General features: G+C 39.9%; 2 protein-coding genes across 3 annotated transcripts; one reads left to right on the top strand and one right to left on the bottom strand.

The window, feature by feature from the left end:
• The first annotated feature begins 169 nt into the window (after positions 1-169).
• Positions 170-15107, top strand: TIMM9 (translocase of inner mitochondrial membrane 9). Of its 2 annotated transcripts, XM_007105231.3 has the most exons (5): positions 170-350; positions 3576-3664; positions 13184-13248; positions 13599-13694; positions 14687-15107. In XM_007105231.3, the coding sequence occupies exons 3-5, from the start codon at positions 13210-13212 to the stop codon at positions 14819-14821; spliced, it is 270 nt and encodes an 89-aa protein (XP_007105293.1). In that variant the 5' UTR covers positions 170-350; positions 3576-3664; positions 13184-13209; the 3' UTR covers positions 14822-15107. The 2 variants fall into 2 exon arrangements, with proteins under 2 accessions (XP_007105293.1, XP_054944440.1); XM_055088465.1 differs by lacking the exons at positions 170-350; positions 3576-3664 and adding an exon at positions 12466-12605.
• A 161-nt stretch (positions 15108-15268) lies between these two features.
• On the bottom strand, positions 15269-25209 carry TOMM20L (translocase of outer mitochondrial membrane 20 like). Its single transcript, XM_024134358.1, is given in 5 exon segments — positions 15269-15322; positions 16305-16447; positions 19530-19618; positions 24863-24911; positions 25074-25209. Coding segments are annotated over 5 exon segments (471 nt in total).
• Positions 25210-27240: the final 2031 nt, after the last annotated feature.

Raw genomic sequence — 27240 nt, 5'->3', positions numbered from 1 at the left:
GTTAGGGACGCGAGATTAAGTAAATTAGTTTTACAAAAAGTTTCGACAGATTCGTGTTGATATCGAAGAGAAAGTCAGAAATAGCTTTGTCTAAGCAGACAATCAAAAAGATCACTTCTCAGGGGATTTAAAAATTCATTTATGATATCGGCTTTTTCCTGTAGAGTTTCCGGCATTATAACGAATCGGTGAAGTAGGCTATAAGAGCTATTTGACATCGCCATTCCCACGTGTTCTCTTTCATCCAGCGGCTGCGGCGCCGGCCCTGACCCAGATCCTCCGCCCCCAGACTCGACGGGCAGCGTAGCCCCGCAGCCTCCTACTGGTGTCGGATGCGAGTCTATCCTTAAGTATGGTCTCTTTTCTCTGTCCACAGAATCCCGGGTTTCCAGGCGGGGGGCTGCAAGCTACGCTCGGGAAAGGTGGCAGGGTCTCTGAAGGAGGCCGCCGCGGGTACCTGGGGCTATGGGGGCTGCGGAGCCGGGCAACGCGTCCCCGGAGCGGGTTTGGGACCTGCCTTGGAACAGTGTCATCACTGTGGCGAGGGTCGAATTCGAGGCTCTGAGCCACCTTCAACCCAGGTTTGGGGAGTCGGGGTCTTGTTTGGGACAGTGAGTTAGACTGTAAGGCATCCACCCCGTGACCTTGAGCTGAACCCTCCTTTAACTGAAAAATTCTCTCTAGACAGAAGACCAGGGCCAACACACCTTATCTGATTTGCTAATTTTCGAGGATGCATTACTTAAACGTTTCCCTTTACGCATTACTAAAAGATTAATCAAAGCAAAAAATGTAATCTGATGTAAACGTTAAATAACAAATTTTTATTTATTTTTACATCTCAGCTGTCTACTTTGATATAAGAAATCCTAGAATTAAAAGAGACCTTAAGGGCTCAGCTTTCGAGAACCTTTTAAATCTTGCTGAGTTTCTGTATTTCAGTTACATTTCCTTCATTACCAGGCTTTTAGGTAGTATCTGTTCACAATTTGTTTTATAATTTATGTAAATTAAAAAATATAATGACAGTGTCAGAGCTGTAAAAGACTTTTGAGATGATTTATCTCCCTTATTTTCTAGGTGAAACTTAGATGTAAAAGAGAAACTGACCTTTCCCCTCTACTCTAAGGTGTGCTCATAGGCATAGAAACTCATTAAAAATGTGACTTGGGGCTTCCCTGGTGGCGCAGTGGTTGCGCGTCCGCCTGCCGATGCAGGGGAACCGGGTTCGCGCCCCGGTCTGGGAGGATCCCACATGCCGCGGAGCGGCTGGGTCCGTGAGCCGTGGCCGCTGAGCCTGCGCGTCCGGAGCCTGTGCTCCGCAACGGGGGAGGCCACGACAGAGGGAGGCCCGCATACCACCAAAAAAAAAAAAAAAAAAAAAAAAAAAAAAGATATCAAGAGTGGATAACATATACAGAAGATCCTCAACTTTATTAGTTATTAGAGAAAAGCAAATCAAAGCATTAGGGCAATACCACTACACACCCACCAGAATCGGTAAAATTATAAAGACTGACAGTGCCAATGAGGGGGTTCGCGCCCCGGTCCGGGAGGATCCCACATGCCGCGGAGCGGCTGGGCCCGTGAGCCATGGCCGCTGAGCCTGCGCGTCCGGAGCCTGTGCTCCGCGACGGGAGAGGCCACAACAGAGGGAGGCCCGCATACCACAAAAAAAAAAAAAACAAAAAACAAAACAAAAAAAAATGTGACTTGTTTTGGATCTTACAATCCTTTAATCAGAGCTGGGATTAAAACCCAAGTAATCTTGCTCCCATCTAGTCCAGTGCTCATAGGCTCATCCTTTAAGGCCTTGAAGCCATCCTTTAAACCCAAAAGGAGTATGCAGTGATCTTTCAAAAGAATGTTTTGCTCTGATTAATAATAAGTTAGGGTTGCCAGTTAATCAGGCACAATTTCCTAAAGCTGCTGCAAATGATCTAAAGTAAAGGGACATGTGGTAGAGTCCTATTTTATGTCAATCTAGCAAGTTAGTTCAGATCAGTTTAGACATCTGACCTATCAAATAAAGAACAGATAGCCCGGGAACAAGAAACATGGCTCACAAGAGTGTTCTTTCATTTCTTTTTTGTTAACACTTTTACTTATTTGCTTTCTCTTTCCCATTCTCATATCTCTATATATACATATATAGAGAGATATACAGGGTTTTTTTGCTGAACCACTTACAAGTTGCAGACATCATGACCTTTAACCCTTATTTCTTCAGCATGTATCTCAAGAACATACTATTACATAGCCACCATATGACTATCACACCTAAGATAACATATTCATATTTCTCCAATTATCCCCAAAACTCTTTATGTTTAAAACTCAAAAATGGTTTTGAGTTCTGAAGTTCACAACTGTTTAGCTATAATTCTTTAGTCTCATATTCTAGAACAGCCCTTTCTACCCCTTTCCTTTATGACTTTAATTTTTAGAAAAGACCAGTCTAGTCATCTTACACATAGTCCCAAATTGTGGCTGTTCCTAATTATTCCCTCATAATCACATCAAACATTTTTGGCAAGAATAGCACATAGGTGGTTCCACACCGGTTAAGGTGGTGACTGGCAGATCTTCCCAATGTAAAGGGACAGTTTTCTTTTTGTGATAAGTAACCTGTGGAGATGCTTTGATACAATGCATATATCCTGTTCCCCAACCTATCACCCAGTAGTTTTATCATCCATTCATGATCCTTGCCTGAATCACAAGATTACTAATTACCAGTACCAGCCATGCTGAGGCCAGGATCAATTATAGTGATAGTGGCCAAGGACATCAGAAGAATCACTTATTGTAAACTAAGTTTGAACAGAATTAGAAATTTGGCTCCAGACCTGGCAGAAATCTGCATATGATTCTAAAGACTAAATGGAGGGTATCTTCTCACCACATCCTGATTAGTTTATTATTATTATTAGTGTGTGTGTGTGTGTGTGTGTGTGTGTGTGTGTGTGTGTGTGTGTAATCTGCATATGATTCTAAAGACTAAATGGAGGGTATCTTCTTATTATTACCTGATTAGTTTATTGCTATTATTAGTGTGTGTGTGTGTGTGTGTGTGTGTGTGTGTGTGTGTGTGGTATGCGGGCCTCCCTCTGCCGTGGCCGCTCCGGTTGCGGAGCACAGGCTCCGGACGTGCAGGCCCAGCGGCCATGGCTCACGGGCCCAGCCGCTCCGCGGCATGTGGGATCCTCCCAGACCAGGGCGCGAACCCGGTTCCCCTACATCGGCAGGCGGACGCGCAACCACTGCGCCACCAGGGAAGCCCCCTATTATTATTTTTTAATACTCAGAAATTTCTGGGAATTGTTTGTCCTTGTGTGTTCACCTGAACATGCATATTACCTGGCAGAATAGGATATTAAGTATTTTTTAATACATAATAACACATATGCTAAATAACTGTAACCTCAGAACAGATTGAGGAAACTAATTTCACTTACTGAAAAGGAAAAGGCTTTTCAAAACATGACTTAGCCAGCAGAAGTTTAGATTTCATCAAACAGACTTAGAGCTTGAAGGGGCCTCAGCAGTCATATTGTAATCCCCTCATTTTTCAGGTGAGAAATCAGGCCTCACTGGAGACATTCAAGCAAAGGTTGGACAACTACTTTTCCAGAACAGAAAGGAAACTCATGCATCAGAAAAGGTTTGAGCTTGATGACTAACAATTCTCTTAAGTTCCATGGTTTTATGATATATTTTGTTTGACACAAAAATTACTTAGCATTGCTGTAATCATTCCTAAGGCCCAAGCCAGAGATGCTAGAACTCTCTATCCCTTCCCTCCCTCTTCAGGTTTCAGGGATATAACCAGAAGGTATCCCCTGATTGGATATTTGCCTCTACAGTAACAAACATTTGCTTGTAATATCTGGTAATTAGGACCAAATAAAAGGGCAGCCACATTGCTTCTACCGCTTCTCACTATCAGGCGGTTTGTATGGCTGTTGGACTTTGTCAGTCAACATAACTAATGATTAAATAACTGCCAGATAGAATGCTGGAAGACTCAGAAGATACAAACTAGTAAGTAAATTTGAAAATCATCTATTGACTCAACCATCTCCACTATTTTCTAGGAACAACTGCCTTCACTTAGGTATACCATAATCTTGATATTGGTGACTACAGAGAAGAGCTTTGGAGATATATATAGGCAGACTTAAGAAAATTGCTGTTAGCTTTTTTTTTTAAATAAATTTATTTATTTTTATTTATTTATTTTTGGCTGCACTGGGTCTTCTTTTCTGTGTGCAGGCTTCTCACTGCAGTGGCTTCTCTTGTTGCGGAGCACGGGCTCTAGGCGCATGGGCTTCAGTAGTGTGGCTTGCAGGCTCAGTTGCTCCACAGCATGTGGGATCTTCCCGGACCAGGGCTCAAACCCGTGTCCCCTGCACTGGCAGGCAGATTCCTAACCACTGCACCACCAGGGAAGTCCCCTGACTGTTAGCTCTTGAGTTCAGTTGTGGGTCTGGAAAGATATTTGAAAAAATAAAATAAATAACTGAATGATTCTAGAGAAAGGGAAATCTTAATATTAACACAGTGGTCTTTGAGTAGTAGAAATACTTTTTATTTTCCAAATTCTCAAGAAATAGGTTATATTAATCTTATAATATGATAAACTTTATTTCATTTAAAGGAGGAGATAAACTGTTAAGGACTGTATATTAAAAGACAATATCAAGAAAATTCAAACAACATTTGGGGGTGCTCCTCAACTATATCTCTTCAAAGACTTCCCAATAACAATCATCATTTGTCACTATGAGTTGTATACCAAGAGGGAAGTGACGTAGAGTCAGCAGTGTTACACAACATTTAAAGATTTCATACTTTCTGCCTCTCTGACCTCTGCTTGAAAAAGTCATATTATATATGAATTTTAACCTGAAGAAATACTAGGATAGGAACAGGAAAAAGAAGTTGATTTTGGCATTATAATTAGCTAACATGAACAGGTCTTTGGATAACCTTTTGTGCTTTCAGCTAGAGGCCTGCTGTTAAACCAGGTTCCTTTAATTCTTGTTTTATTGCTCTTGTATTTTTTTTTTTTAAGTTCCCACAAAACAAAGTTTTCATTTAACACCTAACCACAAAAGTTATCTTACCAGTTCTTGGATCTTTTCAGGCTGTTTTCTGCGTAGGAATCCAAAAGAATTCTAGTTCTGAACATTTGCTAACATTTACCACAATGCACACTGTACCTTGTTCTTTGGCAGGGATTAGAAAGCTGGGCAACCTCAAACTTTTTGAGATTATTGTAGATTCACATGCAGTTGTAAGAAAAAATAGAGCTCCCTTGTGTCATTTACCCAGCTTTCCACAATGGTAACATCTTACAAAACTGTAGTACAATATCACAACCAGGATATTGATGTTGATATAGTCAAGGTACAGGACATTCCCATTTCAAAAGTCTCATGTTGCCTTTTTATAGTAGCACCTACTTTCCTCCTCCCCCACCCCCTCCTCAACCCCTGGCAACCACTACTAAGTTCCCCATTTCTGTAACTTTGTCATTACAAGAATGTTATATAAATGGAATCATATAGTATATAACCTTGTGGGATTGGCTTTTCACTCAGCATAATCCTCTAGAGTTTCATCCAGGCTGTTGCGTGTATCAGTACCTCATTCCTTTTTATTGCTGAGTAGTATTCTATGGTGTGGGTGTACTGGTTTGTTTAATCACTCACCTGTTGAAGAACATCTGGATTGCTTCCAGTTTTTGACTGTTGTGAATAAAGTGTATATAAATATTCATGTACAGGTTTTTGTGTGAACATAAGTTTTCATTTTTCTGTGAAAAATGCCCAGGAATGCAATTGCTGCGTGATATGATAGTTGTACATTTAAGTTTTTAACATAGTGCCAAACTCTACCACAGTGGCTATATGATTTCACATTACCACTAGGGAATATCTGAGTGATCCAGTTTTTCCGCATTTTCACCAGCATTTGGTGTTGTCACTATATTTTTTAAATTCAACCATTCTGAGGTGTGTAATGCTATATATCGTGGTTTTAATTTGTTTCCCTAATGGCTAACGATGTAGAACATCTTTTCATGTGCCTATTCGCCATCTATATCTTTTTGGTGAGGTGTCTTTTGCCCATTTTCTAATTGGATTATTTGTGTTTTTACTATAGAGTTTGCAGACTTCTTTATATTGTCTAGTTATTAGTTCTTTATCAGATATGTAGTTTGCTTTTGATGTGAAGTCTAAGAATTCTTTGCCCTAAAGCCCGAAGATTTTCTCCTATTTTTCTAAAAGTTTTAATGGTTTTATGTTCTATATTTAAGTCCCAGATCCATTTTGAGATAATTTTTATATAAAGTGAAAGACTTACTTTGAGGTTAAATTTTTTGCCTATGGATGTACAGTTGTACCAGCACCACTTGTTGAAAAGGCTATCTTCACTTAACTGCTTTTGCGTCTTTACCAAAAATCAGTTGGGCATATTTGTGTGACTATTTCTGGGTTCTCTATCCTGTTTCATGGATCTATGTGTTGGCTTTTCCACCAAAATCACACAATATTGATTACTGTAGCTATGTAATAAGTCTTAAAATCAGGTAGACTGATTCTTCCCACTTTATTATTCTTTTATTGAATTTGTTCAAGTCCATTTACTTTCCATATAAATTTAAAAATAATCTTGTCTATATTTATAATAAATGTTACTGGGACCTTGATAGGAATTGCATTAAGCCTGTATATCAATTTTGGGGAAATTTACATCATTACTATGCTGAGTTTTACAATCCATGAACACAATGTGTCTTTCCATTTATTTAAGTCTTTGATTTCTTTCATCAGCATTTTGTAGTTTTCAGCATACAAGTCCTGTACATGCCTTGTTAGATTTACCCATACATCTTTTTTTTTTGAGTGATTATAAATGGTATTGTATTTTTAATTTCAGTAACACTGAAAATTACAGTTTTTACAATTGATTTTTGCATGTTTATCTTGTATCCTGTGATCTTGCTGACTTGCTGAACTATCTTGTTCTAGGGTTTCTTTGTAGATTCTTTGGGATTTTCTATGTTCACAATCATGTCATCTTCAAAGAGGGACAGTTTTATTTTCTTCCTTTACAATTTATGTGTCTTATTTCTTTTTCTTGAGTTACTGCACTGGGTAGAACTTCCAGCAGTATATTCAGTAAGAGTAGTAAGGGCAGACATCCGGCTTTGCTCACTATCTTAGGGGAAAGTAGTCAGTCTTTCACCATTAACTATGTAGTACAGGGTGTAGGACTTTTTTGTAGGTGTACATTACCAAGTTGAAGAAGTTCCCCTCTCTTCCTAATTTTCAGTTCTTAACATGAATGGGTACTGACTTTGTCAAATGCTTTTTCTGCATCAATTGATATGATCATGACTTATTTTTTCATCTATTAATATGGTGGATCACATTTATTGATTTTTAAATATTGAATTAGCCTTGCATCTCTAGAATAAACCCTACTTATTAGAGGTATTTCTTTTTATATATTACTGAATTATATTTACTATTATTTTGTTAAGGATTTTTATGTCTATTTTATGAAGATATTTTTCTGTAGTTTTCTTGTATGTATCTTCTTTGTCTGGTTTTGGTATCAGGATGATAGTAAATTCATGAGTAAGTTGTTAGATTTATGTATATAGAGTTGTTCATAGTTCTCTTATCCTTTTGATATCTGCAGGGTCTATGGTACTATACCTTGTTTTATTCCTGGTAATGATAATACGTGACTTTTTTTCTTTGTTAGTCTTGCTAGAGGTTTGCCTGTTATAGTCTTTTCAAAGAACCAGCTCTTTATTTCACTGATTTTTGTCTGTTGCTTTTCTGTTTTCATTTTTGTTGATTTTTGTTATTATTTTCTTCCTTCTATATGCTTTGTGGGTTTATTTTGCTCTTTTTCTAGGTTCTTGAGGTAAAAAGAAAAAAAATAGATTGTTGATTTGAGGCATTTCCTCTTTAATGTATGCATTTAGTATTGTAAAATTTTCCTCTTGGCACTTGATTTAGCTGTGTCACACAAATTTTAATATGCTGTATTTTCAGTTTCATTCAGTCCAGTGACTTTTTTAAAAAGTTCCTTGAGACTTCCTCTTTGATTCATGGATTATTTAGAAGTGTTATTTATTTTCCAGATGTTCAGAGATTTTCCTGTTATCTGTTACTGGTTTCTAGTTTGATTCCATTGTGATCTAAGAACAGACTCTGTATGATTTCAATTCTTTTAAATTTATTGAGGCTACTTTGTGGCCCTGGATATGGTTTATCTTGGTATGTATTCCATGGGCACTTAATAAAAAATGTGTATTCTGTGGTATTGGATGAAATGTTCTATAAATGTAGATTGTATCCTGTTGAGTTTTTCTGTATCCTCGTGGATTTCTGTTGAGTTGTTCTATCAATTGTTGGGAGAGGGATGTTTAAGTCTGCAACTATACTTGTCTTTTTCTCCTTTCAGTTCTCTCTACGTATTTTGCAGCTCTGTTGCTTGGGGCACACACATTTAGGAGTACTATGTCTTCTTGGTGGATTGACCCTTAATGTCCTTTTGTGTCTCTGGTAAATTTCTTTGCTGTGAAGTCTACTTAATCTGATGTTAATATATCCATTATTTTCTTTGTATTAATGCTTGCACGATAAATCATTTTCCATCCTTTTGTATTCACTCTGTCTGTATCACTGTATTTGAAGTTAGTTTCTTATAGACAACATATACTTGGTCATTTCTTTAATGCACTCTGCCAATCTGTCTCTTAATCGATTCTTTAGACCACTTATATTTAATGTAATTGCTTATTAAGGCTTAAATGTGCTATTTTATTTTTTATTTTCTGTTTCTTCTGGTTTTGTTTCTCTTTTCTTGCCTTCCTGTGGATTATTTGAATATTTTTTGTAATTTATTTTGATTAATCTATAATGTTTTTGAGTGTACCTCCTTATGTTCTTTTTTAGTGGTTGCTCTAGGTATTACATGACATATACAAAGCTTATCACAGTCTAATGGTGTCAGCATATTACCAGTTTCAGTGAAGTGAGAAAGCCTTACCTCCTTTACCTGCCCCATTTAAAATATACATTTAGAACCATGTTAGACAGTTTTATAATTTTTGCTTCAACTGTCAAATATAATTTAGGAAACTCAAGAAGAAAAGGAAAGTGTACTGTACCTAGTCCTATTTTTATTACTATGTTGTTCCTCCTTGATGTTCCAAGTCTCCTTTTATCATTTTCTTTCTGCTCAGAACTTTAATCCTTTTCAGGCAGGTCTGCTGGCACCAAATTCTTAGTTTTCCTTCATTTGAGAATGTCTTAATTTCACCTTCATTCCTGAAGGATATTTTTGCTAGACACAGGTTTCTGGGTTGACTGATGAGAAATCTGCTATCATCCTAAGTGTTTTTCCCCTATAGAAGATGTTGCTTTTCTCTTGAAGCTTTCAACATCTTTTGTCTTTAGTTTTTAAATGTTTGACTATGATGTATCTTGATGTGGATTTCTTTGTGTTTACGCTTTTTGGAATGCAATTCAGTTCTTGAATGTGTAAGCTTCTCTTCTTTTGCCACATTTGGGAAGTTTTCAGCCATTATTTTAGTACTTTAACAGCCCTGCCCTCTTTCTCTTCTTCCAGGACTCTAATAAAACAAATGTCAGTTCTTTTGTTACAGTCACACAGACTCCTGGTACCCTGTCATTTTTTTAAATTCTATTTTTCTGTTATTCATATTGGATAATTCTATTTTCTATCTTCCTCCTTCCTTCGCAGATTCCTTTTTCTATCCCCTCCAATCTGCTGTTGATTCTGTCTGTTGAGCTTCTTTTGGTTTTTTCTGTTTTTCACTTCTTAAAATTTCCATTTGGTTCTTGATATCTTATATTTCTTTGCTGAGTTTTATATTTTTTTAATTTGTTTCAAACATTCTTAATTATTCATTGAAGCCTTTTTTATAATAGCTATTTTAAGATCTTTGTCAGATAATTCTAACATCTCTCATCTCAGTGTTTGACATCTTTTTTTTTTTTAAGATCTTAGTTCTTGGAATGAGTTTTGTTTGTTTCTGTTTTTTTGTAACCTAGACATTTTGCATCTTGTGTTATGAGACTCTAGATCTTGTTTAAACCTTCTCCTCTAGCTGACTGCTTTTGACACTGCTTCATGGTTGGGGGGGGCACCTTATTACTGCCAGGTGAGCGTAGAAATCCAAGTTCCTGACTCTGTCACTAGAGAGGGTGGGTGGGATGTGTGTGTGTGTGTGTGTGTGTCAGGGGGTAGGGGTGATGTTCCTCATTTCTGCTGGGTGAGCGCAGGAGTTACGGCTCTCTACTAGGCCTTCATTGGTGTCTCCCTGGCTGAGGACTGGAGTGCCTCATTACTACTCCCCATGTGGCCTCCACTGACACCATAGGAGGGCATGTGGCCTGATTACCATGGGGCAGTATGTAGGTCCTGAATCTCAACTAGGCCTCCTTTGATACCACCCGAGAGGGGAGGGAGAAAGGTACTTCATCACTGACAACGGAGGTGGAAGTCTAGGCTCCCCATGCAGTTTCCACTGACACTTGGGGGAGGGGTACTTATTAATGCCCAGCAAGAATTAAAGTCCCTGCTCCCTAATCACCCTTCTCTGACACTACTCTGGTGTGGGAGTTGGAGTGTCTCATTACAACCTAGTGAGGGTGGAAGTCTATTTGGCTTATGCTGATGTGGGTGGGGATGAGAACCAAAGTTTTTTCTGTGTTGGCCTGGAGTACAGCAGTTATTGTTTAAAAATTTCTGTTTTATAGGCTTCCCCTTTCCTAGCCTTCTGGCTAGAGAAGGCAGACTTTTGGCTGGGGGTACAGAGGGGCTTTTTGACTACCCCAACTGGCATTTGCAGATTGCCAGCTTTTTCAGCTCCAAGTTTGTGATATATGAGACCCCAGACAAGGGAGAGAATTCACTACTGTGATGTTTCTCGGGTCCCAAGGGCCCTAGCTAATATACTTTCTCCTCTCTACTTTTTAGTCTTATGTTTGTTTTATGTGTAATGTCCAGGGGTTTTAATTATACTTAGTGAGAAGAATAGGGAAAAGCACATCTACCCCACCTTCCCAGAGGCACAAATCCTAAACCTCACTGTATGATATACTTACAGGATTCTCTGTTTCTTGGCTGGTTAGTGATAAATTTTTTGTTTTTTGTTTTTTTTTTTTTTTTTTTTCGGCACGCGGGCCTCTCACTGTTGTGGCCTCTCCCGTTGCGGAGCACAGGCTCCAGACACGCAGGCTCAGTGGCCATGGCTCATGGGCCTAGCCGCTCCGCGGCCATGTGGGATCTTCCCGGACCGGGGCACGAACCCGTGTCCCCTGCATTGGCAGGCGGACTCTCAACCACTGCGCCACCAGGGAAGCCCGTGATAAAATTTTATAGCAGCTATAAAGATGCATCTTACCTCAGAAGCATGGCTGGTTTCATAACTAGCACAGTACTTTGTACATTAAATAAATGTTTACTGAATGAATATCTACCCATATCTATCTAGCAAAATAGTAAACTGCTGAGATCTCAAACTGTAAATAAGTTTGAAGTTGATATTAGAAAATAATGGAATAATTAGTTTTGTATTTCTATGCAGTTCCATAGTTGGAGGGTGTGGAATCAGTGTTTCATGACTTAAGTGAGCAAAGAGTAACTATAATGGAAGTATCTTACCTGGGACATATCAATGATGATAGTTACAGCAATACCTGAAAAATTGTGACCTTCAGTTAATTCCTGGTATTTTTCAGGTAGTTTATGCGGTTAAAATATATATATTATTTATAAAGCTGTGAAGTAAAATAGGAATAAAGAGCATTCTTGGTAACTTTTTGGTGTTTGTGGAACACTAGTTGCCTGAATGTTGGGCTAATCTGAAACCTCTACTGCATTGTTTGTAGCAGATATCGAAGAATTTTAACAGAAAAGATAGTTTATAACTGTTACTACTAAACCAGAGATTCTCTGAAGTATAGACAGTCAGAATTTTGGAATGAGACTAGGATAGCAAATAGAAAAGAACTGGTGCTTTCCCTTGCATGTGGAAAAAATAACTTTTTAAAAATGGCAGTAATACTTGTGAACATACAGGATAAGGACAAAAGAGGAGGGAAGAATAAATGCAAAAGAGGTAAAGTTTTATACATGGTTGGGAATGCTGGAGTGGAATTACCATTGATTGTATTTGTTAATCAAAATGAGAATTTTCTTTCACGATAGTAGCATACACTCTGCCCTAAGCTTGAATTTCCTACTTAATCTCCATGTGAGCTTCATGAAAATTTCATGCTTTTCACAGCCACTTTAAATAATAATTGATGAGCTAGTAAGAATGACATACACATCCAGTTTATGAGATTTCATCTGTTTTAGAACTAGCCAGGATAGAATAAGTAAATAACGTGATACAGTCTTACATCAGAATTAACTGATCCTGGGTCCTCCATTTAGGATATGTGAAAATCCCAGTAATTCAGAAACACTCTTTGACTTCCTTATCTTCACTCCTCTGTTGCCCCCAAGTTAGATCAAAAGTGTCATATGTTCAGAACTTTCTGGTAAGTCTCTGTGATTACCCTTTTTGAACTGTAGAACTGTAACTTCGTGTAACTTTCTCTTAGAGTCTTTTAGAACTCTCTTTCATGAGTGTTATTGATTAATAAATGGATGGTGTTTGTTAATTAATAGAACCTTTGCATTTACATAGAGATAGTAAAAGGATCTTTAGTAGCACAGATCTAAGTTGTATTAGGAACCAGGGGGATAGTTAACTTAAGTACTTATAGGAAGACACCAGAGAGCTCTTTCCCGTAAAACCCTACTACGCATGGGACTTTAATACGTAGCTTTGCAAGGTAACAAAGCAAACTGTCTTAAAACTGGAGATTTAGATAGGGCCTTTGGTTCTCATAGCTAGCATTAAGAAAATCGAGTTCTAAACTGTAAGGTTCTTATTAATGACCTGGGAGATTGGGGGGGGCCTATAATTACATAATCAGAAATTTATAAAATATGAACAGTAATTTCAGGTAGACTTGTTTCAGTGCTATTTCAAAATCTATGCTTGTTTTGATTACCTTCAACTAGCCTAAAGACATTTGTATACAGACTGACAAACTTTTTACTTTTAAATCAGGTGACTAATAAACGTACCAAAAGAATATGGCTGCACAAATACCAGAATCTGATCAGATAAAACAGGTAAGGTATTATAATTAAGGTAAAAGGATTTTGCAAAAAATTAAGGCACTACTGGATATAACCATGTTAGTCAGTGATCTCACAAAATAACTATATTTCATTTCCACAGATGGATGTTAAATGATATGAAGCATATTCATTTTTCAGATAATTTGAAAGATAATCCAGGAAATAATAAATATTCAACTAGAAAATCTGACTGTATTTGGTAGATCATATTATACCCATTTAAGGTAGCAAAAGAACCGTTGATTTCAAGTATTACAGGGTATTTTGCCTAAATACATCAGTATTTAAAACATCTTTGTTTTGAAAACCAAATATTAAAGAACCTTCTGATTTGTTTGTAGTTTAAGGAATTTCTTGGAACCTACAATAAACTTACAGAAACCTGCTTTTTGGACTGTGTTAAAGACTTCACAACAAGAGAAGTAAAACCTGAAGAGGTATGAAAAGTGTTGCCCACTAAAAATTCTCTAAGCTCATCATAAACAATATAAATGGGATCCCCCTAAGCAATTTGCTTAGTTATTACAGGAATTTAGGCTACCTTTTATATGTTCCATTGTTCAGAGGAACTTGAAGCAGCCAAAGACCCGTGGCATTGAGTTTAACGATGTCAAATTTAATATCACAGCCACACTGAACTACGGCAGACTTTTTTAGAGAAGATGCCTGAGACTTGCTGAATACATTGTTCCAAAGCAAAGATTCTTAATAATTAGCTTTCAGTCAAGATGGCCAGGCTAGAGAAACTTGACATGGCTTTCCTATCTGACCTTGAGAACTCAGGTTAATTTTGGAAAAAGTAGAGCTTGAATTTGGTGGCTCATATTGCCTAATCCTAACAGAAGTCTTAACTTTTAATATCCTCTTCAAAACATTTACATATTGGCTAAAAGAGACATAAAATTCCTCCAGTGCAATATGTTGATAAATATGCATGCCAAGAACATATAACCAGCAATTAATAAGTGTTTGTTAAATAAATGACAAAGTTTGAGAGATGCTAAGTACAATAGTCTTATTAAAAAAAGTAAAAAGTTGAAAATTAAGAATGTTGAGAATGGAGTTTCTCATTAAAAAGAACAAACCTGATACTGGGCCTACATTTTAACAATCAGAATAAGAGATGAGAATGTGGGATTTCAGTTAATATTGAAACATACCTGCAGAAAATCTAGTCCAGAAGGCAGGGACTTACTTACCATTGTTTTTAGTACCTCCAAACTGGTAAGCATTCAGTATATATTAATTTTTGTAAATGGATGAAAGTATTAACAATTGAAAGCTATGATCACTTGCTACTCATTAATACCATTTAATTCTCAGATATATTCAAAGAAAAGAAAAGTACCCACTGGTTATTCTTTTAGAATAGATGCAATTTCTTTTAATTAATATTTTTGTGTTGCCTCTTGGATCTTTTTATTTCTAGACCACCTGTTCAGAGCATTGCTTACAGAAATATTTAAAAATGACTCAACGAATATCTATGAGATTTCAGGAATATCATATTCAGCAGAATGAAGCCCTGGCTGCCAAAGCAGGACTCCTTGGCCAACCACGATAGAGAAGTCCTAATGCATGGACTTTTGATGAAAGATTGCCAACACCTGTTGCACTGGAAATGAGGATTCACCTGACAGAATCCCATGAAAGCACTAGCCACCATGTTAAACCATCTGTCATGACTGTTTGGCAAACGGAAACCACTGGGGAAACAAAATTGCTATTTACCAGAATAATCAAAATAGGTCTTATTGTTCAATGAAAATAATAAGATGCAACACTTGTCGAGGCCTTAAGATTCAGCAGCTTGGTCACTTGATTAGAGAAATAAACCATGGTTTCTTCAATTATGACTGTTCATTTTAAAGCAAAATATGTGTCCAAGCATGTATGAGATAGAAAAAAATTTTTATTACTAAAAGGAAAATAAATGGAACTATCACTGAGCAGTTTATACTATATAGTACCATAGCATTCTGACTGGATTGTGGATACGTTGAATTGTTTTTCAATCAGGATCATCCTCCAAGTATTCCTGCTCATTCATGTCTGCCTCAAATTGCTGGTAAATACATAAAATAGTTACTTGCTAATCAATTTAATGCACGATCCTTTTCTTGCCTCCCTTCTTGTGTCAGGGTGGGCACTACACATTCTTAGCTACATTTTCATGTATCTTCAGGAAACATCCCATGTGAGACTAGCTTGCAAATGTTTAAGAATTGATTATTGTGCTTTAGTGGAGACTGTATTGCTTTGTGTTTTATTCAAAAGCTGAGAATCCAACATGAATGATTCCAAGTCAGACCAACAATATACAGTGTACTCTCAGCTACTGCATGTGATCAATGTAATAAAAAGTAAACCTAAGTTAAAGTAGTGTCTTAGAGCTAAATGAATCCTAAAACAAATCCAAGCACTGCAGGAAACTCTAGTTGATGCATATGTACACCCAGCAGTTTGGTATCAAATGATATCCATTCATGAGCCAATTTATTAATAGGTATCAGTCTGCTTACATTTACCAATATAAACTTGTACTCAAGAGAACACTAACTAGCCTATATGTTTGAATTTACCAAAGTGATTTCTATGTTTTGTCATATTATTGGAAAGTAGAAGTATTATTCTGCTTTGATAATTTATACAGTTTTCTGTATTACATCTAATTTTTAAGCCATTAGGTCATTTAACTAACAATACCATTTAACTTAGACCTCTGTTGACACTGCAGTCAGTCAATAATTGTGATGTCTTTGAAAGTACAAAGATAAACAGCGTTAACAATGTTAACTTTAAAGTTGAAATGTTGAAACATGTATAATACTCAACAAAATATACAATTCATTATAGTCAAAGGAACATGAAAGAATAAGCTTGTTTCATCTGAAGACAAGAAAAGCAAACACAAATTCAGAGATCTTACTCATTTAAAACTTTGGGCCACTCACACACATATCAATACTTTGCTGTTTCTATGTAATTAAGCCCAACATGGTTATTTACAGTGTTCATTTCACAAAGATAATTAAGTATGTGCTTACCTGGCAAATAAGGGGAATTTTGTGCAACAGCATCTCAAATACCTTGGGGGGAAGTGTGTGTTTGAAAACTTTCAGAAGTTCCTGTGGTTGCCCACACACCAAAAGGGCATTGCTGGGATGTTCAACCCCCATTCGATGCTCCCCTGAAACAGATTTATAAGTTTAGAGCAGAATATTAAAGTTCTTCAAAATATACATTCTACAAATTACCAAGAAAGCACCAAGCATTGAAACTAAAAAAGCACATCAAACTAAAGACTATTTAGGGGACTTCCCTTGTGGTCCAATGGTTAAGAATCCGCCTTCCAATGCAGGGGACGTGGGTTCAGTCCCTGGTCGGGGAACTAAGATCTCACATGCCGTGGGGCAACTAAACCCACGTGCTCTGGAGCCCACGCACTGCAACTACTGAGCCCGCGTGCTCTGGAGCCCGTGCACGAGAACTAGAGAGAAGCCCACCCACCGCGACGAAAAGCCCGCATGACGCAACGAAAGATCCCACATGCCGCAACTAAGACCCAATGCAACCAAACAAATAAATATTAAAAAAATAAAGACTAAGCAAGCCGCAAAAAGAGTAAAGAGTAAAAAGGGGAAAATGTTGAGCTGCCAATTAAATAACTTTCTGACCCAAATTACTATTTAAAAGTGCACTCTTGAATTGGAAATGTTCACGTTCTGCTATTTGGTTATGCAAGAGGGAGGTACGGAGTTTTTTAAAAAGGCTGGGGTCTGCCGTTACTGATAAGAGTTATCTTTAACTCTACCTATGTGATCGATGAAGTATTACGGGTGAAACATCTTGATGTTCTAGCTAAATGAGACTTTTAAAACATAGATTGTATTATCAAAGAGCTGAAACAAGATTTAGTGTAACATGAATTACATATCCAGGGGAAGAGAAGAGATTTATGAACTTTGATTTCTAGGTGTCTTTTTTTTTTTTTGCGGTACGCGGGCCTCTCACTGTTGCGGCCCCTCCCGTTGCAGAGCACAGGCCCCGAACGCGCAGGCTCAGCGGCCATGGCTCACGGGCCCAGCCGCTCTGCGGCATGTGGGATCCTCCCGGACCGGGGCACGAACCCGCGTCCCCTGCATCGGCAGGCGGACTCTCAACCACTGCGCCACCAGGGAAGCCCTCTAGGTGGTTTTAAAATGAGTTGTAGGATGATTGGCTGTAAAGTAACTAAGAATGAAAATTCGTGAAGAGTGGAAATTAATGATAGAGTCTCTCTTTAAGTTAAAACATGTAATCAGTCTCACTACCTCGTTTTAGGAAACAGGCAAAGATCAGTGAAATAATTTAAGGTTTCAAAGCTAATTAATGCCAGAATTAGTAATAGAACCTAATTTTCTGAACCTTGAGACTATGGTGTGCTGCCTCTCTTCAGGTGTTATGTAATAACAGAAGTTGACATTTTGACATATTTAATATAACTAAGTAGGAAATAAACACTTTGTATCAAACCTTTTAAAGAAAGAAAAAGATATAATCGTGCCTCTCAAGTTGATGGAGCTAAGGTAACCTAAAAACAATAATCAGTTTGGTTAATTAGATCAACCAACCAATAAATCCAATCAAATCAGCTAATGAGAAATTTCTCTTAAAACTTCTGGCTCTATGGTCCCTCTGGTTATATAGACATAAACACAACTCAGATGGCTACAGAACTACCTGGCAGCAAAGCAGTAAAAACTGGGGGTGGTGGCAGGGGGGAGTGGAGAAAACTGAGATTACAGAAAACTGGGTGAAAAATTATTGCATTAGAACACTGGTTCTCAACCAGTGTATTGTAATAACCTAGGGAGGTTTAAAGAATACTGACACCTATATATCTGGAGAAAACTATAATTCTAAAAGATACAGGCACCCCAATGTTCACTGAAGCACTGTTTACAATAGCCAAGACATGGAAGCAACCTAAACGTCCGTCGACGGAGGAATGGATAAAGAAGATGTGGTACATACATGCATTGGAATATTACCAGCCATAAAAAAGAATGAAATAATGCCATTTGCAGCAACATGGATGGACCTAGAAATTATCATACTAAGTGAAGTTAAGTCAGACAAAGACAAATATCATATGATATCACTAATATATGGAATCTAAAACAATAACAGAAATGAACTTATTTACAAAACAGAAATAGACTCAGAGAAGACAAATTTATGGTAACCAAAGGGGAGAGGGGGATGGATAAATTAGGAGTTTGGGATTAACATATACACACTACTAAATACAAAACAGATAACCAACAAGGACCTACTGTATAGCACAGGGAACTATAATCAATATCTTGTAATAATCTATAAGGGAAAAGAATCTGAAAAAGAACAGATATAGATAAATATATGTATAACTGAATCACTTTGCTGTACACCTGAAAGTAACACAACATTGTAAACTAACTATACTTCAATAAAGAAAAAAGAAAAAAAAATTCTGATGCCTGGGTCCCACCCCAGAGATTCTTATGTAATTGGTTTTGGGTTTGGTGGGGGATTTAAAGAATAAGCAACCAAGATGCGAATTTCAGAAGTAAAACATAGAAGTATATAACCCTAAAAGTGCTAATTAATTTAGGGGCGCATAGAAATAATGTTAATCACCTTTGAGAGAGAAAAATTTAAAAACTCAAGTTTGCAATTTTTGTTTTCATCATCTCAATATTTGTAACATTCACCTCTAAACTATTACATGATAGCTCTTAAACATAAAGTAAAAATACAATGTAATAAAATAATTGTTATTTTTCTTTTGATTTATAACTCATAATTTTCCTCTCCATATTTATACTATCCCAGCTCAAAAAATGTTGAAGCTGAAAGGTTCTTTGTATTTTAATTGCTCCTATATCCAGGGAGTATCCTTAAACAGTTAAAATTTTTTTAAGTTTTGATTCATACAACATTTAGTCATTTGGAAAACTCATTTACTTAGAATTTTATCTGACAGTAAATAAGGTGTTCTTGTATTTGGCTTTGCTTCTCCATCTGCCCACTTCCAAGACTGCAACCAAAACTAACACTAACTCTAACATCGTGACGCTGGAACAGTGTAATAAAGTGAAAATGCTGGGACAGTTTCTCTTAAACTGAAGCAAGTTGGTTAACACATCTAGTTAGTTAAGTTTTCTGACATACAAATACCAATCCATAAATATTTCTCAAATATAAATTATCATAAATAACTGCTTACAAAAGAATGTTTACATTCTTACCTCTGGATAACCAAAGTTCTCCCATTCGTACCTCTTGCAGAAAAAGTTGTTGTAATTTTTCATTCTTTGCTGGATCCCACAACTAAAATCTGTCACAGAATATTTAACAATAAGTAAAGAATGTAAGGTATATGGTTACTTGTCAAAATTATTTAACTTTTATTTTATTTATTTATTTATTTATTTTGTTGCACTGGGTGTTACTTGTGGCATGCAAACTCTTAGTTGCGGCATGCATGTGGGATCTAGTTCCCCGATCAGGGATCGAACCCGGGCCCCCTGCATTGGGAACACAGAGTCTTACCCCACCAGGGACCACCAGGGAAGTCCCTTAACTTTTATTTTAAAAGCACATCTTGAATCTAGTCTCTAAATCCAAGCATGACAAATGCAGTTGTTCTTTATATTTAAGACAATTTCTTAAAATGGAGTTATAATTTCAGGCGACAAAAAAAAAAATACACAGCAGGCAATGGCTGTGACTTGTCACCGTGCACATTTGGTGGCCTTCCTAGATGGTACCTTGTTAAACCAGCACATCCAGCGTCTGCCAGGCTGCAGCCTGGCCAGTTTTATTCTTCAGCTTCTCTAATCCCTTGACACCTGGAACCCTGATTACCATTTTATACCAGCTCTTGTACTTTTCAATATACTTTCATGAGTTATATTGTCATTTAGATCTAACAACTCTGAGAAATAAAGTCAGAAGACTAGGGTAATTTCTTAAATTTAGCTCATGTTATAATTAAAAAAAAAAAAAGTTGAAGCTCCCTCCTAAAACAAATGAAAAAAATGGCATATTCAAGTTTGGTTGAGATGTTTGTAATAACTTCATCCATATTTTACCCAGCTTGCTAAGTACACATAGGAGAAATCACCCTGTCAACTATAACCAAGGTAGTTTTCTTTGTATGTTGCAAACCTATTTTCTTGCCTAGGGTATTAACCGTGCTTGTTGATTTAGCAAAGGGCATGGCGGGGGCTGGCCGGGCAGCTGGTGATATTCAGAAGGATGCTGTGGTTTGCTGCAGGCTGGTTCATGAAGGTGACGAGGTTCACAGGGTGGCATCATCACTGGTACCATGCCAAGGGCTGGTCTTTAAAGCTAAAGTGGGCAATCCCTAGCCCAGAGTATCAACTCCACTGCCAGTCACTTCAGCTTCAGTCTTTTATATCCAGAGAGTTTTTCTGTTTATTTTCCCCAAGAATTCTCTTTTTTAAATGGTATAAACCTGCAGATGAGATCATATTTTAAGCTTTTATCAGCAAACATGCTGATGATCAGTAACAACCACAGGTTTCATTCAACAGATACTTAGTGAGCCAAGAGCAGGACCCTCTAAGGAGAGCTGGAAGGGGAAGGAGAGCAAGACTCCTGTGGCCATCCCCATGGAGTCCAGAGTCTAACCAAGAGAAAAGACAAGTATGTTTGAGATCAATAACACATTAACAACAAAGTCCAATGTCTCTGGGGCTCATAGTATATTCCATCTGGTTGGAAGATCAGGATAAGTTTCTCAGAAAAGATAGCATTTGAGATGTGGAGAAGCTCAGTGAAAGTCTGATGAAGAAAGTACAAGTGATGCCAAACTTGTACCAAAAATATCAAGTGAGCTTATGTAGCTGGATTATGATAGGGTGAATGGAGCAACAATAATAATAATTACCAATTACTGAAGGCCAGCTATGGACTGAAAACTTGCCATGTATTATGTCTAATCCTTAGGAAAATAAGGCTGTCAATACAGAAGGCACCCATGGTGCCAAGTCCTTGGTGCCAAGCTGAGAGGGTTCGTCTTTCATCCGCAGAGTAGGGAGCTACTGCAAAGTGTTACATATACACAGCTGCGGTTTAGAAGGAATTTACTCTGAGAGCATAAGAAAAGAGGCAGTGAGACAGTTAAGAAATTATAACAGTATCCCGGGTAAAAGGTGATAAAAGCCTGAGGTAGTATAGGAGCAATGGAAATAGAAAGGGAATAGGGTATGAGATAGAGAACAGAAAAATAAGGGGATTGATTGTGGAAGATGAGGTTGATATTTAAGCAAGATGAGCTGGGTCACAGCAGGGAGCAGAGGGCTATCAGAAGCATCACAAGGAAACACAGGAGGAGGCACAGTGGCAAAGGGATGAGATGATGAATATACTTCTGAACACAAAGCTGAGGTGCCAACAGATCATCTAGGCTACAGAGTCTGGCAGGCAGGCAAAATCTGGGGCCCCAGTTCTAGAGCAGTACATGCGATCACTTATGGAGAAGGGAAGGAGCTTCCAGGGAGATGAGGGATTACGCAGAATCTGAGAGCAGTGTTTCACAAAGGATGGGCTGAAGGAGGTATTACAACTGCAGCTTTCTTGGGCTCCACCCAGACCGAGCAAATCAGTCTCTCTAAGGAGAGCCCAGGAATGTGCGTTTTTAATGAGCTCCTCAGAAGATTCTTATAAATTCTGAAGTCTGAGCATCACTGCCCCCATAACCACTGGGCTACCCCTGACCTCCTAAATCAGAATGGCTGGTGCTTGGGTCAAATAATCTACATTTTGACAAATGCCCCAGGTAAATCTAATGCAGACTGACCACAGACCATACTTTGGGAAACAGAAAGGGCCTGGGGTGAGGAGGAAGAGAGATCCTGGAAGTAGGAAGAGACATCTCTCTGTGCCTTAGTTTAGTCATCTATAAAACTAGAAGAACAGAGTGGTTATGAGGATTATATAAAAGAACACTTGAAAAATCCCGTTTCTGCCTCTTCTTCATTTGAAATAATCCAGATCTTCATCATTTCCCACCCAGACTGCCACTGATGTTTCTGCCTTGGACTTCCCTCCTCCACCCCATACTCCAAATAAAAAAATTGCACCCATTCTCTGAAATAAAATCACCATCACTGGTTATCCACCACGACAGAAAAATAGCAAAACATTTTGTTTTGGCATTCAAAGCCCTCCACAATAAGACACCAAACCACCACTCAGCTATCTCTTTGGCCACAACACTTTAAATACTGCAATTTCGTAGTCTGTGCCTCTGCACGAGCTGTTTCTCTCTGCCTACAATAAACAATATTCAACAAATATTTGCTGGGCACCTACAATGTACCGGACACTGTTCTAGGCACTGGAGAGACAATGCAGAGTAAAAACACAGACAAGGTCTGCCCTCATGGAGCTGATTCTAATAAATAGAAAGCATTAATCAAATAATCACACAAACAAATGGTGTAACTTCAACCATGGATAAGGGCAATGAAGGAGAAGGGACATGGAGCTGACCCAGGCTCTGCCCCAGGGAAAGCATCTCTCTCATGCCCAGCCATGGATACTCCCTGTCCTGCTTTCTTAACTCTGTCAATTGTACCTTTTTCTCTAAGAGACTCCATCTAGAAACCTCAGAAATCTCTGACTCCTGCTCTCCATGACCCTTTCATCGGTCAGCAAGAACTATCTATTTCTGGAAAATTTATCTCACATCTCTCATCACCGGTTGCCACTGACACCACCGCAGTTCAGGATTTTGATTACCTCTCACCTGTACTACTGCAATAACTTTCTTTTCCTCCACTCTATCTAGCACACTCCTGCCTGATGTAACCTAAAAAGTTTTTTCTTTCCTTCTTTTTAAAAAAATTCCTGCTCAGAAATCTTCAGTAATTCCCCCATTGAATCTGAATTCCTTAACCTGGCCTTCAAAGCCTTCTCCGATACGGCCCCTACTTAGCTCTCCAACCTCACCTCCCACTATCCCCCACCGGGACTCCTTTGTCAAACTGATTTACTGAATAGGCTTGGCAGATCCCCCATTTTGCACCTTTATGTACATTCAGTTCCCTACATCCAGAATGCTGTCTCCCCTGAAACCAGGACCCAAATTTAACACATCCTTCCACACTCGTTCGATGCCACCTCTTTTCCAAAGTCTTCTGTGAAGAACTGCATGTTCCAAAAACAGCCACAGCAATATTCCCAGAGCTAGAGACTATTTCCTCTCCCCTTGAAATTGAGTGGGCCTCAACGCGGTAGAAGTGGCACCACCTGGCACGCGTCCACATGTTCCCTCTCACAGATAAATGTATAAATACATATATACAGTTGACCCTTGAACAATATGGGTTTTAACTGTACAGGTCCACATATACGCGGATGTTTTTCAATAAATACGCACTACAGTTGAATTGCTGTTGGTTGAATTCTCAGATTTGGAACCACCAATACGCAAGGCCAACTGTAAAGTTATATTCAGATTTTTGACTGAGGGAAGGGTCGTTGCCCCAACCGCTGTGTTGTTCAAGGGTCAACTGTGTATCAACACACACACACACACACACACAAATATATATCACACGCTTGCCCGGTGGGACCCATCAACCATACTGCAAGGAAGACCATGCCACATGGAGAGGGTATGTGCAGGTGTTCTGTGCAACAGACCCAGCTAAGTGGCCAGCCAGCATTAACTGCCCAACGTGTGAGGGAGTGAGCCTTCGGATGACCCAGCACCTAGCCCTGGGGTCAACCTGGCTGAAGCTGAGCGGAGCAGAAAGGTGTGATTCCCACCCAGCCCTACTCAAATTGCAGATTCAGGAGCAAAATAAGATAATGTTTTAAGCCACTAAGGTTAAAGGAGCAGTAGATCAGTAGAACACCTCCATGATAACCCTGCCCTGAAAGTGATCCTCTACCTCCTCTGTGCTCCTGTTACGTGGGGGATAGTCTCCACCACCACCCCCATTGCTAACCTCTGCCACACTTAGAACAACGCCTCACACGTAGGAGGTGCTCAACCAACTGAATGAATGAAAATTCATAGAAGGACCTAAGAACCCTCTGTTTGAGAGATGATGTGAGTTAGTTAAGTTCGACCGATCGCTAAAATGATTGTGATTATCTTTAAAAACAACTAATCAAATTCCATTTTGGAGAAAAAGAGGATACGTTCTGCTTTTGAGCAAGAAGAGAGGCCCAGCAGGACAGGAGTGGGCGGTGCAGCACTGTCACCCGGCCGAGGCCCGGCATGGGTTTCTAAGTGTCTGGTGTTGCTCAGGAAGGGCAAAGGCTCCTCTTTCTTTTTTATAAACTAAACGGAGCGCCTTTTCCTACCACGTTTACTGTATAGCTGCCTTCTCACGACCCCAAATGGTTCCTCCTTCGTTCCTTTCCTTTCGTAGCGGACAATAAAAACTAAACGTAAGTTGAGCGGAAACGGGGTGAGGGCAGGCAGAGAGGCGCTGGGAAACTGCTGCTCAGGAAGCGGCCTGGGACCCTGAGGCCGAGCCGGGATCTGCATCGGCGGGAGGTTACTCACTGTAACGCCACCTCGGCGTCGCTAAAGTACTTCCGCTGGGCGCCCCGTCCCTCAGCCTTTTGCTGCTGGGCTCTTCTTTCTGCAAACACAGCGTGGCACGGGAGCCGTCCCCACGCCGGCGTGCGTCCCGCGGGCCTTTCGGCGGCGGCGCCCGCGGCCCGGCCTCGCTCCGTGGACCCGGTCAGCGCGTCCGCCGCCCGCCCAGCCCGGCCCGCCGCGCCTCCGCCGCCGTCGCACTCACTTTCCCACAGGCGGCGCTTGAACGCGGAGTCGCCATGCCGCTTCCGGTCGAAGTAGACGCAGTAGCGGAGGAAGGCGACGGCGCCACAGGCCGCCAGGGCCGCCAGGAGGCCGAGGACTGTGCGGACAAAGGGCATCCTGCCGCGGGCGTCCCACGAGTCGAGCGTTGGGCGCGGGCCCGCCAGCGCGGGGAGGCCGGCCGGCCGGCAGGGGGAGTCGGCGCGGCGCCCCTCCCAACCTCGGGGCTTCCTGTGCGCCGGGCCGCGGGCGTGAAGAGCTGAGCGTCGACGCCTCGCACCTCGGCCGGCTGATAGAGGAGGAAACCCAGGGTCCTAGAGGACGTGTGTCGGAGTCTCACAACCACCGAGTAGGAGAGCTCTGTTCTAACCCAGGTCGGTCGCACTCCAAATTCCGAACCCCTTACCCAAACGCACCCCAGTGCCTCTGCCTGCGACGACCATTCAGGCAAATCACAGTATGTCGGGAATCTGGTTAGCTGAGGTACTGATCCTTCTTAGGCCTCTGTTCCCTCAACTGCAAATTTGAGTCATAACTCTTGTCATCTCCTAGTTCACAGTACTGCCCACCGAGCACCTGGACACTAGTCCGTATTCCCCAACCTGGTATGCTTCGTCACCTGCAAGAACCCAGCAGTCCAAAGTCCCCAGCCACCTTAGCTCGATAGCAGGAGGTAGGAGGCATGTTGAAGTAATAATAATAGTAACAACAATAATAATTTAGCCTAGAAAAAAACTTTAATTTGCTGGTCTGGGCCGGGCCTGACAGCCAAAGGTCCCAGAGGAAAATCAACTCCAAGGGACCCATGACACTTAACTAGCCTAGATGCTTTTCTAATACTTGCCTTATTCAGCAGACATAGCAGAAAGGAAGTAAGACTTTATTCCAAATATCAGAGTTTTGATTTTATACAAAGCCAAAGAGAAGGCATAAGCTAGGTAAGGACCTTCTTTTTTGTTTGATTGGTTATTCAGTTGCTACTTACGATTTCCTGATATTACTACCATGTGCATAGCAAGATGATCATCTCTGCTGTGACTTCCATTGGGGCTGAGAAGCAGCCCATGCCCTCACTATTCAAAAGTTAGCTGGTGTAAATTACATGCATGTAATTGTTTTCTTGAGTACTGTGTGTTTCTTCCTATAACTCAATCTTCTATTTGGGAGCTTGGGCTATTGTCAAAACCTGATTATAAACACAAACAGAAGATAGGGTAGCATCAGCATCCAGTGTTACTGGTGATCTGGGAGTGGTTTTTAGCTCAGAATCCTGGTGATGGGTTTAGTCCAGCTCCAAACGATCTTTTTCTAGGCTGACTGCTCTTGTCTTCTAATAAAACTACTCTACCTGTCCCCCACTTCCCATCCTTCACTTCCACTGAGCTCATAGTTAATCCTTGTGGTACATGGAGAGGGGTGGCGCCAGGGAAACTGTGGAGACTAGCAGGGTGTTCAGGGACAAAGTAAACAGTGACATGTAAAGGTAGGAGAACTATTAAGGCAAATAGAAATAAACAGCTCACTGAAGTTGAAATTGTCACAGAGACCATGCCATAAAGTAATTGAAAAAATTTCAAGCAAGTTTCTAAGGTAAGGGTACATTTTTCTTCTCAAATATAGACACCACTCTTGCTAATTTGGTGATAAGAATTCCAGTAGGGACTTCCCTGGTGGCACAGTGGTTGAGAATCCGCCTGCCAATGCAGGGGACACGGGCTCAAGCCCTGGTCTGGGAAGATTCCCACATGCCATGGAGCAACTAAGCCCGTGCACCACAACTACAGAGCCTGTGCTCTAGAGCCATGAGCCACAACTACTGAGCCCTCGTGCTGCAACTACTGAAGCCTGTGCACGCCTAGAGCCCATGCTCTGCAACAAGAAAAGCCACCACAGTGAGAAGCCTGTGCACCGCAAGGAAGAGTAGCCCCTGCTCACCGCAACTAGAGAGAAAGCCTGCACGCAGCAATGAAGACCCAACGCAGTCAAAAAAAAAAGAATTCCAGTAAAGCTTCTTCACAATTGAGATAGCATTAATAATTGTTCTATGATGGATGATAGCTCTCTTTTTTTTTTTTTTTTTCAGTATGCGGGCCTCACTGTTGTGGCCTCTCCCGTTGCGGAGCACAGGCTCCGGATGCGCAGGCTCAGTG

This window comes from Physeter macrocephalus, chromosome 11, assembly GCF_002837175.3.
Source record: "Physeter macrocephalus isolate SW-GA chromosome 11, ASM283717v5, whole genome shotgun sequence".
In the NCBI taxonomy this organism is placed as follows: Eukaryota; Metazoa; Chordata; class Mammalia; order Artiodactyla; family Physeteridae; genus Physeter; species Physeter macrocephalus.
This window is presented reverse-complemented; position numbering and strand designations above follow the sequence as displayed.